Source organism: Archocentrus centrarchus, chromosome 21 (genome assembly GCF_007364275.1).
Source record: "Archocentrus centrarchus isolate MPI-CPG fArcCen1 chromosome 21, fArcCen1, whole genome shotgun sequence".
In the NCBI taxonomy this organism is placed as follows: domain Eukaryota; kingdom Metazoa; phylum Chordata; class Actinopteri; order Cichliformes; family Cichlidae; genus Archocentrus; species Archocentrus centrarchus.
In genome coordinates this window covers 17,254,326-17,267,877 of record NC_044366.1, presented here as the reverse complement: position 1 = coordinate 17,267,877, position 13,552 = coordinate 17,254,326, and the positions used below count along the sequence as shown (strand labels likewise).

Sequence of the window (13,552 nt, the reverse complement as noted above, 5' to 3'; positions counted from 1 at the left end):
GCTCTGTGCATGTGCAGCAATGGGAAATGTCTGTGTACTGTACCACACAGTTTTGCTCACAGAGATTATTTAACACAAATGCTAAACAATTTTGCAAATAATTTACTATTTCTCATTATTAATTGTTATTAATAGTAATTTTAATTAATAGTAATTAATAGTAATGGTATGCATCCAAATGAAATATATACAGTTTTCAGTAATATTGTAATCGCATTTACATGGTATAAAGTTGAGGTGTTGTACTTAGCAAAGAGCAATAAATACTGCATGTGTTGTTGCACATCCAGAGAATGCATTTGAAAACCTATTAGGGGAAGACGACGGAATATGGACCCCCTGGGACATGCTGCTATAGCATTCTAATGGCTATATCCATTGTGGTTTGTACAGACCATTATTGATCAAAGCACCATGCCCACTAATACAAGCAGCTCACTTGCTAATGAGTCCTTTATTTCTTTTTCCATAAGTGTTGCAATAAGAAAAAAGTTGTTTGAAATTTGATGATTGCTTTCAGCTTACATGTATACACTCTTCCCGTGTAGCCTAAAGGCTTTAAACCTACACTGATATTTTTTAATATGGATTACTTTGTTTTTTATGCTCCTTTATGTTCTTCAAGGTAACAGTTGGGTTGAGGGTAGTGGTGATGTCAACATGGGAACCAATACATTTAAAAAGCAACGTGAGATCCCTAGATATGAATGCATTAAATGGATCTCAAGAAATGCACAGTTGTATAGGATAATGCCCTAGAATGTTAAAAAAAAAAAAACCCATACAAACAAAGAAGTGTTACTGGCAATCTCATTTTATAGACATTAACTAGCAGAAGGTGCTGCTTGATCCTTTTACTGTAGATTTGGTATCATACACACAAAAATGCAGGAATTGCATTTGAAAATATTAACATATATCCCTAAATGCTGATGCTTAATCTACTGTTTGCAAAACTGAGCAGGAAAGTATATTTATGGTCACACATATTGGAAAAATCTTGAGAATGACATATTGTGGACAACTAAACAAATTATGAATATTGAAATGACAGACATAATCACTTGCACTGTATGTAAAGGAAACAATTCATGCACTATTGTTGACATTTTTGTTTGATCAGATTTCATATAGACCTGATCATATGAACATTTTCCTGTTCATATTATTTCAGTTTTCAGCGTTCACAACAAATACCAAATGCACGTAAGTAGCTGTAATGTACTCAGAATGTTTTTATCTATTTATTTTGAATTGTTAAATCTGTTTTTTGCTTACATGTTTATATGGTATGTCTTATAAGCATCCTTTGATGTAGATAATGGATTTATTTAGCTTTCTATTCAGCTGTAAAAGCAAGCAAGCAAGCAAACAAACAAACAAACAACTCCTTAGTTGGTTCAGACACTATTAACAGAGTGTTTTCTCTTTAGAGTTGAGCACCGATAACATGAGAGCAGGTTCCATTACACCAAATTTAGTGTTAGATGAGCAGACTGAGACAATTGTACTCAGTGGAAGTCATCACAGACATTATAAGGCAGGGAGATGGCCCTGAACTCTTTCCCCTCATGGGGACCTTGAAAAGAACTGAGAGAACTGAAACAATTTTTCCAAACTGAGCAATTTTTTATTATATTTCAGGTCTGTTTCCTGAGCAAAATGACTGGGTGTGTATCAGGAGTTAGTAAGGGCTACTCTTGAAAAAAACAGAACCTATTCTAATGGTTGTCAAACCAAGTCTTTATTGAGGTGTCAAAACTCATCATTAAGGGTACATTAAGGGAGGTTGTCATATGCCGTCTTTAATTTGAGTTAAAGAATCCAGCATAAATTGGGAAGAATTATCTCAGCTGCCCCACCCCTCCAACCAAAGAGCCAATCTTTTGCTTTATAAAGCTTAACCTTACACCTATAAGCCAGTTAAATGATGAATAAATTGTTGAAGTTAACACCGTCACGTATAGGGGTGCTACTAAATAAGCATGGCATCTGCTTAATGTTGAGCCTAAGTCTTCTCTGAGAATCCAGAAAGTCCAGATATGGTAAGCAGACATGGAGAAAGTGATTCAGCCTGAGTTTGACATCAAGCTTGTTCTCTCTGAGATGAAGGAAAAATGAGATAAAGGAAATGATGCCTGATTTGTTGGTCACCATCTTGTCAGCTGTAGTGGAAAGCACTGGCTTGTATTTAACTGCTCTTTCAAGGCCGAGCAAGGCCAGAATCTTAGCAAATATATCTTGCCTAACCCAGCTTAAGGTTCTTTGATACTGCAGTAACTTTAAGCGTTTAAATAAAGAGTATGTTCTGGCACGTTCCTCTTCAAGTTTTGTTTAGGAGGTAAGAGGAGGTTAATAGTGTAAAAAGACTGCTTTAAATGTCTGCCAGCTCATGCAGAGGTGAGATGCGTGGTGGACAAGCTAAGAGTCTTCCGATTTTCTACTGGACTCGTGCTTCTTCCTTCGGCTAGTAAAGAGTTCATTACACACACATCTTCTGATGGTCATCTTCAGAAGAAATCAACTCCAAAGGTTGCTTGCACAGGACAAGTTGGACAGTTCTAAATCAACATTTGGGTTTATCTGCCACTTTCACACTAGGATGTAGGACAAATGGTGCTCAGTTTGCTATGTTACACTCACTGTGCTCAACATCAGCGCTGCACCACTCCTTAGAATTGATCATACCACTAGGGCTAAGATGCTGGTGAAGTGTCTGTGAAATAAGCGCACAAGTTGGTTGCTTATCTCGTGGACTGTCACTGGGCCATCTACAATACTGCCTGAAGTTCTTAGAAAATGTTACATTATATATACCAAGACCACTATCTACCAAGACTTAATGGTAACTTGATTACTATACTAATTTCTTTATTTAGATAACCACAGGTACACCTTTATGTTGTGCGCTGGCTGACAGTACAGGTGGTAAATAGGACTGGAGGCTTACAGTTCTCTAAATCAATTATCTTACAATTTTTGTATATATAGATTATATACACTCACCGGACACTTCATTATGCATACCTGTTCTACTGCTAATTAACACAAATATCTAATCAGCCAATCACATGGTAGCATCTCAGTGCATGAAAATTCAAACTGAGCACCAGAATGGGGAGGAAAGGTGTGAATAATTGAAACTAAGAAAGATCTGAAAAAGAGAAAATATCTAGTGAGTGGCAGTTCTCTGGGCCAAAAAAATGCCTTGTTGATGCCAGAGGTAAAAGGAGAATGGTCAGACTGCCTCAAGCTGATAGGAAGGCAACAGTAATACAATGAGCCATTTGTTGCAAACAAGGTATGCAGAAGAGCATCTCTAAATGCACGACATGTCGAACCTTGAAGCAGATGGGCTACAGCAGCAGAAGATAACACTGGGTGCCACAGTTGACTAATCTTCTGATGGCTGCTCCCAGCAGGATAATGCACCATGTCACCAAGCTCAAATCCTCTTAAACTGGTTTCTTGACCATAACAATGTACTCAAATGGCCACCACAGTCACAAGACCTCAATCCAATAGAGGACCTTAAGTACGTGGTGGAATAGGAGATTTGCATTATGGATGTGCTGCTGACAAATGTGAAGCCACTGTATGAAGCTATCACAGCAATATTGACCAAAATCTCTAGGGGACGTTTCCAGAACCTCGTTGAATCTATGACATAAAGAATTTAGGCAGTTCTAAAGGTACATTAAGAGAGGGTCCAACCCAGTGCTAGCAGGATATACCTAATAAAGTGTTTGGTGAGTGAACATTTGCAGTAATTGTGTTGTTGTAAGAATTAATGTTGCATAAAAAGAAAATGGAGGAGAAAACTGTCCACTCCTTGTCTATAAACTGTGATATCTGTATATCTTGTGAATCTCTAAATCGAGAGTGCTTCACTGGGTGTGTGCATATGTGTGTGTGCAATTTAGGGGCTGAGCTAAACAGTGAATGTACGTGTGTGATTGTCTATCAGTCGGTGTGTCGGTCTATTACTGCAGTGGGAAGGTGGGGGTAGGAGGGGCAGGACTCACCACTATATAATCTAATGGGATTTTCTTCCCATCCATCCACAGAAAATAAAATTACAGTGCTGTAATGGGTAGCATTCTCAGATTTCTCTCTGAAGTGTTTTTTCTTTTTTACTACGCTCCTCTGTGCATACCAGTGGCAAGATCTCAAACCCAATACATCCTTTCACGTAAAACATGTCCACAAATTATTGCTCATCTTGTGAGACTCCAGGGGTGGGGCCAGCAGACCAACTTCCGACCTTCCACCCTAATACAGTTTAACAAAGGAGGCTGATGTCATGTTGCTTGGCAACCAGCAAGGAGAATCTGCAGAATCACTCTTGATTTACTGGCCATTAAGAACAGGCAAACTGAAGGCCTACCCCCACTTGTTGCTGTCAGTGAGGCTCCATGCCAGTTTCAATCTTTGGCTACATTTCATATCAAACTGGCTCTCTTACATTAGTTGACAGGAAACATTATAAGCAAATATTTATTTTTTCTTACTTTCTTTTTTTTTTTTTTTTCACAGAATAGGAATCTTGACATTTGCTGTTTACTGTAAAAATTTATGTGATATCCTGAGAGTAATACTGGGAAACATTTATTCATAAACATCTAAACTGTTATTATGATTGTCAGAGAAACAAAATCTGAACTCAACATAGTTACTGGTAGTGGGTGTGGTACAAAGTGATAATCACATAATCATTGTTAGAGTGGCAGGAATAATCAGCACTATGCCATCAGCCTCTTGTTTACTGCCTATAGGGTTAGGCAGCCACAGTAGGCAAAATCAATGTTGGACTATAATGAATATTTGGATTGTTATTAATAATTAATCAAATGTTCCACACACTTAAGATGCTAATAGTTTCCGGCAGAAGCCTCAAAGCGCTCTCAAAAAGCAGATTCTAGTTTCTTTCATAGATGTTTGCTGAAGCATACAACAATGAACTGACAATATCATCAATTTCTAGGCTAAATATTTTAAGTTGTGAAGCTCCCTTCTTGGCAAGAAGTGACAAAAATACATCGAAGAAAGTGTTGCATGAAGCCAACCCATTGCTCAAAATTGTTTTCTGAAATCCACACATATGCAATTGCTTTCAATGTCCCAATAAATCCAAAACATTAACTTAAGATGCACCATTTCCAATTAGATTTCTTATTTACATCTTGCTCAAGAGAGAGATCATGATAGCGTCACCATTTTACAGGGTCTGAAGTAACAGATGCTGATTGTGCTTTGGTAATTGTCAGTACTGTTAATGTTGTACAGCCTATTACTGTAAAAGCTGATGCTTAATGCCTCTGAATCATCGTTGCACTTTAGATCAATTTTTCAAAATGACATACCCTCATGCAAGTGAAAAGTACTCATCAATTTCATTCAGCTGGCAAGCCTGATGTCAGTGACAACAGTAAGTGAATAGAAGTGAAATATAACCGAAGTAGGCAGTTAGCGTCGAAAATGTGGCTTTCATAAATGCCGACATAAAAAGATTTTGCTAATTCAATTTTAAAACATGAATACTTACTGTAGGTGTGGTTTGACTATCTCACTTTGCCACTTTTAGATTCTTCAAATAACATCAGGAGGAACTGAACATATAAGTATTGATCTGCCTTGTAATAAATATTATCACAAGACATGTTTCGTAATCAAAAGTGTTGCTTAACATGTTCATGCAGGGAAGGGGGTGCTTGTTTTTAAAGTAAAAACAAAAAATAACAAAAAGAACTTCTGTGTTTGCATATGCCAAAGACACACTCTGTCTTTTCTGTGCTCACAGAGAAAAAAAAAAAGGCTCTCACAGACGGTATTATTTTCAGATAGATTATTTAAGTGCCTCAGTCAACTAGCACAAATAGCTTCCTCTCATAATGAGAGGAAGCCATTTGTGTCATAACCAGGTGGTGTTTGAGCAAGACAATCAACGAGTGAAAAGTTTACCCCACGATCAACTTTGGATGACAACCTCATTTTGCATACTGAAGCACAAGAAATTCATAAAGAAATGAATCAACAGTAGGAAATTACAAAGCGAAAATCATAGAAAAGTAAATACAGATGGATACAATAGAAAAAGTAAAGAGAACATACAGAAAAATGTGTGGGGAATAATAAATACACAAATAAATAAAACAACAGGATAGAGCAATGAGTATAAATAAACAGAAGCAAATTAAAGCAGAAATATCAGTTTATATTATAGTTTATATATAGTTAATATCACATTATATAAAATAATTAATGCCTATAAATTGTTACATAATAAAATTAATAGAATAGAATAATACAATAATAGAAATTTTATAACTTTTATTTATTTTTTTGGCCAGAATCAAAAATTTATTTATTTATTTTTGATTCTGGCAGTTTTGGTCCCACATAAAACCAAAAAAAGAATATCCCCATAATGCCTAGTATATCATATTTAATATGTACTATTTTGGGGAGTTTTTGAGACTTGTACATCACCAGTGTCATTTTTTTTCCTCCTGAAAAACCCAAATAAATTGCACAATACATTTTTAAGCACTGAACTGCAAAAAAAGGTGCCAAACTATGGCAAATATGACACAAATAAAAATCCTTTCATGTAAAAATTAATGTTTAAGTATTTTGTACAATTTGTGAGGAGGTTCAACAAACATTCCATTTTTAAGAAAATTAGATTTTTCTGGCAATTATTTCATAATTCAGGCATTAAGGGAATATGTAAAATAAAAACACTTCTGATCATGAGATAAACATGAACCTCACTGCGCTCAGTGCTGTTCTTACTTGTGATTTTAGTGTAGACTTACTATTAATTCAAAAATAATTAGAACTAAGTTCTGAAATAATAATAGAAAATATTATTACATCTATTAATAGGATCATTGCATTCCTTAATATGTATATCAAACATGTATAGCAAAGAAAATTACTTCAAATTTTGAGAAATATAAGGACTGTGGATGGGTAAACAAGGCATATTCTTACGCATAACAAAAAAAGACATAAAAACAGAATTCATTTTTAACAGACAATTTGGCTGAACAACAGCTTGAAAGCAGCGTACTGTTACTCCAGGAAATACTGTGAATGACAAGAGGGCAAGTGTGATGATCTCATGCAATCAAATAGTCTCACTGTGGAAGAATACTGTCGCTTTTCCCATCATCCCCCTCCAGTTCCACCCTCACACTTCACTTAAACAGTGAGCAATGAAATTGGACCATGCATATTTTACTTTTCATGATAAAATAAAGGAATGTTGTAGGCATACTTGACTTACATGTAATCTTTATTCCTTTAGCTTTTCAGTGAAATAGGTTATAGCACTGTCTTTCATGCAGTTAATTTATACACTACAAGTATTATGCATATAAATGATGGGAGTTGTTAAAGTCTATGTAATCAAAACATTCTTGCATTATGCATACAGTGTAATGTAAGTATTGAACGTTTTAATTACATGCAGAATGTAATTACATGAATGGATTTATACTTTTATGACAGAGAACAAAAAATGTTTATGACACAGCTTAGGATGGATGTGATGGGAAGTGAATAACTAAAAATGCAAACACAACAATATAAAATGTAAACAGAAGTAGGAAATAACTTAGAACATGTGAGATGTGAAAAGTCATATCCTTGAGCTCATTCAAAATGTTGTGAGCCATATTTCACCTAATCTTAGACACTTGACACAATAAAGATTAAGTGGTACACTGTAAGAAAACTGTGAGACAACAAAACACCCCTTTTCCTGTCATAATTCACAGTTATGTAAAAATAGCTTAACAGGAGGGCCATATAACAAAGTCAGTAATGTAATGCATATGTCTTATAAATAAGAATTTCCAACCATATTTGAATTTTTGTAGATAATATAGCTCCTGCTGGATGCGTTGGCCAAATATAACAGGATATAGAGAGCAAATTTTGTATTCATTCACAGGTAATAAATCTTTCCTATACTGTATTTCTCAAAGTCATAATCATTATAGAAGGCAAAGCAATACAAACAACTAAGAAAGAAAGTGGAGAAAGTGAAAAAGTAGGCACAAATAGACAAAATGACAGATGATCTGCTAAAACAGACTGTCAGAGGTTTGTCAAAGTATCCCAGGATCAGTTACAGTGTGAATCTGCAGCTTTCAAAGCCATTGATGCCTTTGCTTTTAGCAGTTTAATGGTAAAATGTGAACATATTTTGCAGTAGTCTCAGATTTACATAGAACACAGGAATGTGAATGCTTTGAAAATTATTTAACAACAATTTTTCTAGGGTTACTGCTCTGAATGTAATGAGCAAACTTGGCTTGGATTTGTTTGGACCATAGGCTAATTTTTTGTAATGTATAAAAGATATCCTTGCCAAGACTTCTTTGCATCCGGTGGACTGGGACAAATCATGGAGCACACTCTAGCATGCATAATTATTGACACTGCAACTTGACACCATCTATAGGATTTGAAGTGCTACTAATTAGCAAAACTAACCTTAAAGCAGTGTTTTTCAGTGTAAGGCCTACCTGAAAATACAACCCCTTATGAAGAGTAAAAAAAATGCATAAAAAAGACAGTTAACCAAACTATGATTTTTTAAAAAATAATAGCATATAACCTTTTTTTTCCTGCTTGAAAAATGAAGTTGAGTAATACAACAGTCAGTGATATAACAACAATTCAAGACACTGGGTAGCAGAACTAGCTGCAATACAAGTTAAAGTATTGACTAATGTGCCTTTCAGAACACTAAGTAATGTTGTCCATCCTTACAAGCAGGCATGAGGGATCCTTGGTCCTGAATCCATCCAACTACAGCCTGAACAACTCTTTTCTATTTTAGGCACTATCCTCTAGACTCAAGTAAGCACGATCAGTTTGGCATAGTAGATATCCACACTAAAGAAGGGGATCCAATGGATGTCTTGGTCACTGTGAAAGGTTGTAAACATTTTGCATTCATTACAATGTCTTTGGTGCATCGCAGATTTCCTTTTACATATCTTGTTCTTTGACATCTTTGCTCACAACCTCCTTTTCGCTTTTGTCTTTTTCATATTTGTTTCTTCCATTCGTTGTCAAACTGTTACATGAAGGTTGAGATGCCGCTGAAGGTGTCAGTTTGCTTTTATCAGCACTAGATGTTTTAAGTTTGTCTGTGCCCTGCTTGTCCTTGTTAATGAGCTTTTTATCCTTTTGACTGTTAATATTGGATGCGTCATGGGGCCTTGTGTCTTTTCCTGGAATTTTCCTTGTATACTGCCTGTATGCTCTCTGGATGACAAGAGCTGAAACATCCTCCTGTTTACGGCGGAGGGTTGTAGTGATGGGTTCGTAGGACACTTTGGAAGGATTTGAAGCCATGAAGCGCTCTTCCATTTGCTCCTTTAGGATGTCCATTTCTCCACCTTCACCTAGAACACGTTTTGTGAATGCAAATAGGATGTCTAGGCAGTGAATGCGGTCACCACTCACCATGGGTAAATCCATAGAGATCAGATCAAACTTGTTAGGCTTGGCTATCCGTAATGGTGGTTCCAGAGCATCTGCAAATTCTGAAAGCTTTTTGTACTCCATGAACTGTGTTGCATTTGGATCAAACCTCTCCCAGACCTGATAAAACATTTCAAAATCATCCTCACTCAGTGGGTCAGTGCTCTCTTCAGTGGCCACACCAAAGTTTTCCAGGATGACTGCAATGTACATATTCACCACAATAAGGAAACAGATGATGATGTAGCTAACAAAGAAGGTAATTCCTATAGTAGGATTTCCACAGTTTCCTATAGTGTTACTACCAGGATTCTCCATTTGAGACTCACAGTCTGGATCATTTTTGCTGAGAATGGGATATAGTAGGGTATCCCACCCGCCTGAGGTGGTGATCTGGAACAGACAAATCATGCTGTTGGGAAAAGTCTCAAAATTGAAAAGATCATCAATACCTCTTTCCTTCTTGACATATGCAAAGTTTGACATGCCAAAGATGGCATAGATAAACATCACTAAGAAGAGCAAGAGGCCAATGTTGAACAAGGCAGGAAGTGACATCATCAAGGCAAACAGGAGTGTGCGGATTCCTTTGGCACTTTTAATAAGGCGGAGGACGCGGCCAATCCGAGCCAATCGGATGACTCTGAACAAGGTCGGTGAAAGAAATTTTTCTATTATGTCAGAGAGAAACATACCTAAAGGAGGAAAGAAAAATATTACAAACTGGATTACAGATTAATGCAATATTAAAAACTTGTCAGAGATAAACTGTAAATAGAGGGGAGTCCTACCAATGATTGACAGAATAACAACGATGAAATCAAATATATTCCAGCCATTCATGAAAAAGTAGTGCCGGAGTGAGATCATCTTCAGTAAGCACTCTCCAGTGAAGATGACAATGAATACCACATTTATATCGCCGAGAACCTTTTTCTTGTAATTTGTCTGATCATCAGTTTCTACCATCATGGCTATCATATTAAGTGATATTAGAACCATAATCACAATATCAAATGACTGCTTTGTGGTAAAATCAAAGATGTATCCTTGAATCTTGTTCTGAAACAGACACACATGGGTAAAGAAGAACAAATTTTAGATGCGTCAGATGAAATAAAGATGAGATTTTTAATTCATGTTCAATGCAGCCAAGGTATGAGTTACATACTGATGGTCTAGGTATAGGTTTTTGTGGTTTCTTTGATCCCAGCTTTTTCATGGCATTGTAGTATTTCTTTTGCTCTTCAGTCATAAAGATGTCTTGACCTCCAAAGTAAAGAAAACATGACAGAAATATTAAATCACACAAAAATGTTGGAAGCCAAAACACCAAAATTAGTTTACAAAGTAGATTTGATACTTATCTTTTTCTTTTGCTGATTGAAGTTGTCTATAATGACACCAATGAAGAGATTGAGTGTGAAAAATGCTCCAAATATGATGAAAACAACAAAATAACAGTACATATATCGGTTGACCTCATATTCTGGTTGTTCTTCTGGCTACAATGACAGAGAAAGGAGACATTAAAACAGATAGAGGATTTCTGTTCTGGTTGAGCTGATGTGTGTCCTTCAAGATTTAATTCTACAGGAAATTCTACTTGTATGGCATTTGATCACTGTACAGCTAAACAAAATAATTTTATTCTAATAAAACTGACTTCACGGCGCAAAGCAGTTTGTCACCTGCAGCCTTTGATTTAGCATCTTACTGTTACTGGACAGTCTGTAAACACAGACGAAGCACTTTCATCGTGAATGAGCAGCAGTAGAAAGAGTTTGGTATGCATCAGGTGTAGTGTACTGATTTTAATAAAACATGGACATTTTACAGGACTTAAAGCATTTCAATGCTGAGATACTGAAAAAAAAAAATCCTCACCTTGCTTTGAGAATCAACAGCAGCATACATGATGTCCATCCAACCCTTAAATGTAGCCTGGAGAAAAGAATACAGCAAATGAAACAACATTAGAAAAACACATATTGTTCTATTACAAAATCTGGCACAGAATACTGAGCTACTTGCCACTTGCAGCAGTGCGAGGTAACCCATGCCAACGTTATCAAAGTTGACCTTGACGTTCTTCACGAGAGCAGCCTTTTCCAAACTGCGGCACTCTGACATGTTTTTCACCACTGATGCAGGAAAAGGCTCCATCGTGGTTGCATTGACACAATAGTAGAACTTCCCCGCAAAAAAGTTGACTCCCATGATGCTGAAGATGAGCCAGAAGATGAGGCATACAAGCAGCACATTGAAGATGGAGGGAATGGCTCCCAGTAGAGCGTTGACAACCACCTGCACATCGACACACAAATCACAACACATCTGTACAGCAGACAGAGATCCTGATAGTTTTTGAACTGATGCAAAAACCGTGTAATCTGGTAATGGTAAGAAAAAACAGGAAAACACAAATATTTAAGTGTCAGCATGCGCATTGGCATGACAGCTATGACTAGCACCAAAGCTCCGACACAGTGAACTACACGGTAAAGGCGGGAAAAGAATTAGGAGAGGAGTCAGGAGATTGATGAGATAAGTTATCGAAATTTTATATAAACATTGAAATAGAACACCTTGTAGAAGGAAGGAGGATGCCACAAAATTTGCTTACTGTAAACAGAAAGATACATAAAACATAAAGAAATTATGTTACACACGTAGCAAACATTATCCAGAACACTGAAATTAGTATGGAAACAAATGTACACTACTGACGCACATGAGAATCTGTGCATGCAAATGAGGGAATTCTCTGGCTACCACGTGAGGAAAGATGCTCATCGTAACAGTGCTGTGAATCTAAACCACCACAATATGAAGGCAACTAATCAATACCTGCTCCATTGATTGCAGCAGCCGACAACGCTGCCCGTTCAGTTACATAAGTTATCAACCTGATTAGACCATGCTTGCATAGCACAGCAAACTACTGAAATGGTGTGAGATATAACAAGAATAGGATTTCATTTGTATTACAACAGATAAAGTAACCTTCATAAGAATAGTTTGATATTCTAGTAAATATTCCACATTTATTTATTTATTTTTTTTGTTGATAGAAGAAATTACTGATCCCACTCTTGTAGTGGTGCTTCTTTAAACTTTGATTTATTTCACAGCTATTATATTTATATCCCTTCAAGTTCCAGCATTTTTATCCTACTTTGATTCTACTGTTGTTTTGATTTTGTATTGCTTTGTTTCCATTATTGTATGCTATGTATTAGCTCTGTAAAGCACTATATAATTAAATTTGACTTCAATACTTTCTTAAAGGACTAGTACTGTATATTTTTTGTTTGATCATTTACCTTATAATTATAGCACACATTTTTAACTACTCTAAACATCTGGCTCTAGCCATATATTTGCTGAACAGGGTTGTATCGATCTTAGCTAACTTTCTGCAAGAAATTCTCCACAATGTCAAACTATTCTTTTCATCAAAACCCTGCATCGCCTGCATGGTTTTATTAACTTGGTATGTAAAATATTCAAACTAACCAGGACAACAAATAATAGCAGGAGAGAGAGAATTGGGGAAAGAGAGGAATTATTGCATGCAACAAATTTTCAGTTTTGCAGCGGCATACGCTCTCCAACCACTTCATTAGGTACACTTGTTCAACTGCTCGTTAATGCAAATATCTACTCAGCCAATCACATTGCAGAAACTCAAAGCATTTATGCATGTAGATGTAGTAAAGATCAAAGCAAACAATGTAGCATGATATTAGTCTGAGTATTTCAGAAACTGATGATCTACTGGAATTCTGCCACACAACCACTGCTATGGTTCCAGAAAGAGAAAATATCCAGTGAGAGGCAGTTCTCTGGGTGAAAATGTCTTGTTGATGCCAGAGATCAGAGGAGGGTGATCAGACCTCTTCAAGCTGACAGGAAGGTAACAGTAACTCAAATGACCACTCTTTACAACCAAGGTATGCAGAAGAGCATCTCTGAATGTACAACACGTGAATCTTTTAGCAGAGGGGCTACAGCAGTATAAGACCACACTGGGTGCCACTCCTGT

At 36.5% G+C, this 13,552-nt stretch overlaps 1 protein-coding gene across 5 annotated transcripts in view; it reads right to left on the bottom strand.

Annotated features, from left to right (window-relative positions):
- Positions 1 to 8,447: 8,447 nt before the first annotated feature.
- scn1laa (sodium channel, voltage-gated, type I-like, alpha) overlaps positions 8,448 to 13,552 on the bottom strand; it is a 30,151-nt gene continuing 25,046 nt past the window's right edge. For all 5 annotated transcript variants that reach the window (XM_030758909.1, XM_030758905.1, XM_030758906.1 and 2 more), the window contains 6 exons: positions 11,539 to 11,811; positions 11,392 to 11,448; positions 10,872 to 11,009; positions 10,676 to 10,780; positions 10,296 to 10,566; positions 8,448 to 10,199 (listed from right to left, as the gene is read on the bottom strand). In XM_030758909.1, the coding sequence (XP_030614769.1) occupies positions 9,007 to 10,199; positions 10,296 to 10,566; positions 10,676 to 10,780; positions 10,872 to 11,009; positions 11,392 to 11,448; positions 11,539 to 11,811 (2,037 nt within the window). In that variant the 3' untranslated portion in view covers positions 8,448 to 9,006. The remainder of the gene's footprint in view (positions 10,200 to 10,295; positions 10,567 to 10,675; positions 10,781 to 10,871; positions 11,010 to 11,391; positions 11,449 to 11,538; positions 11,812 to 13,552) is intronic.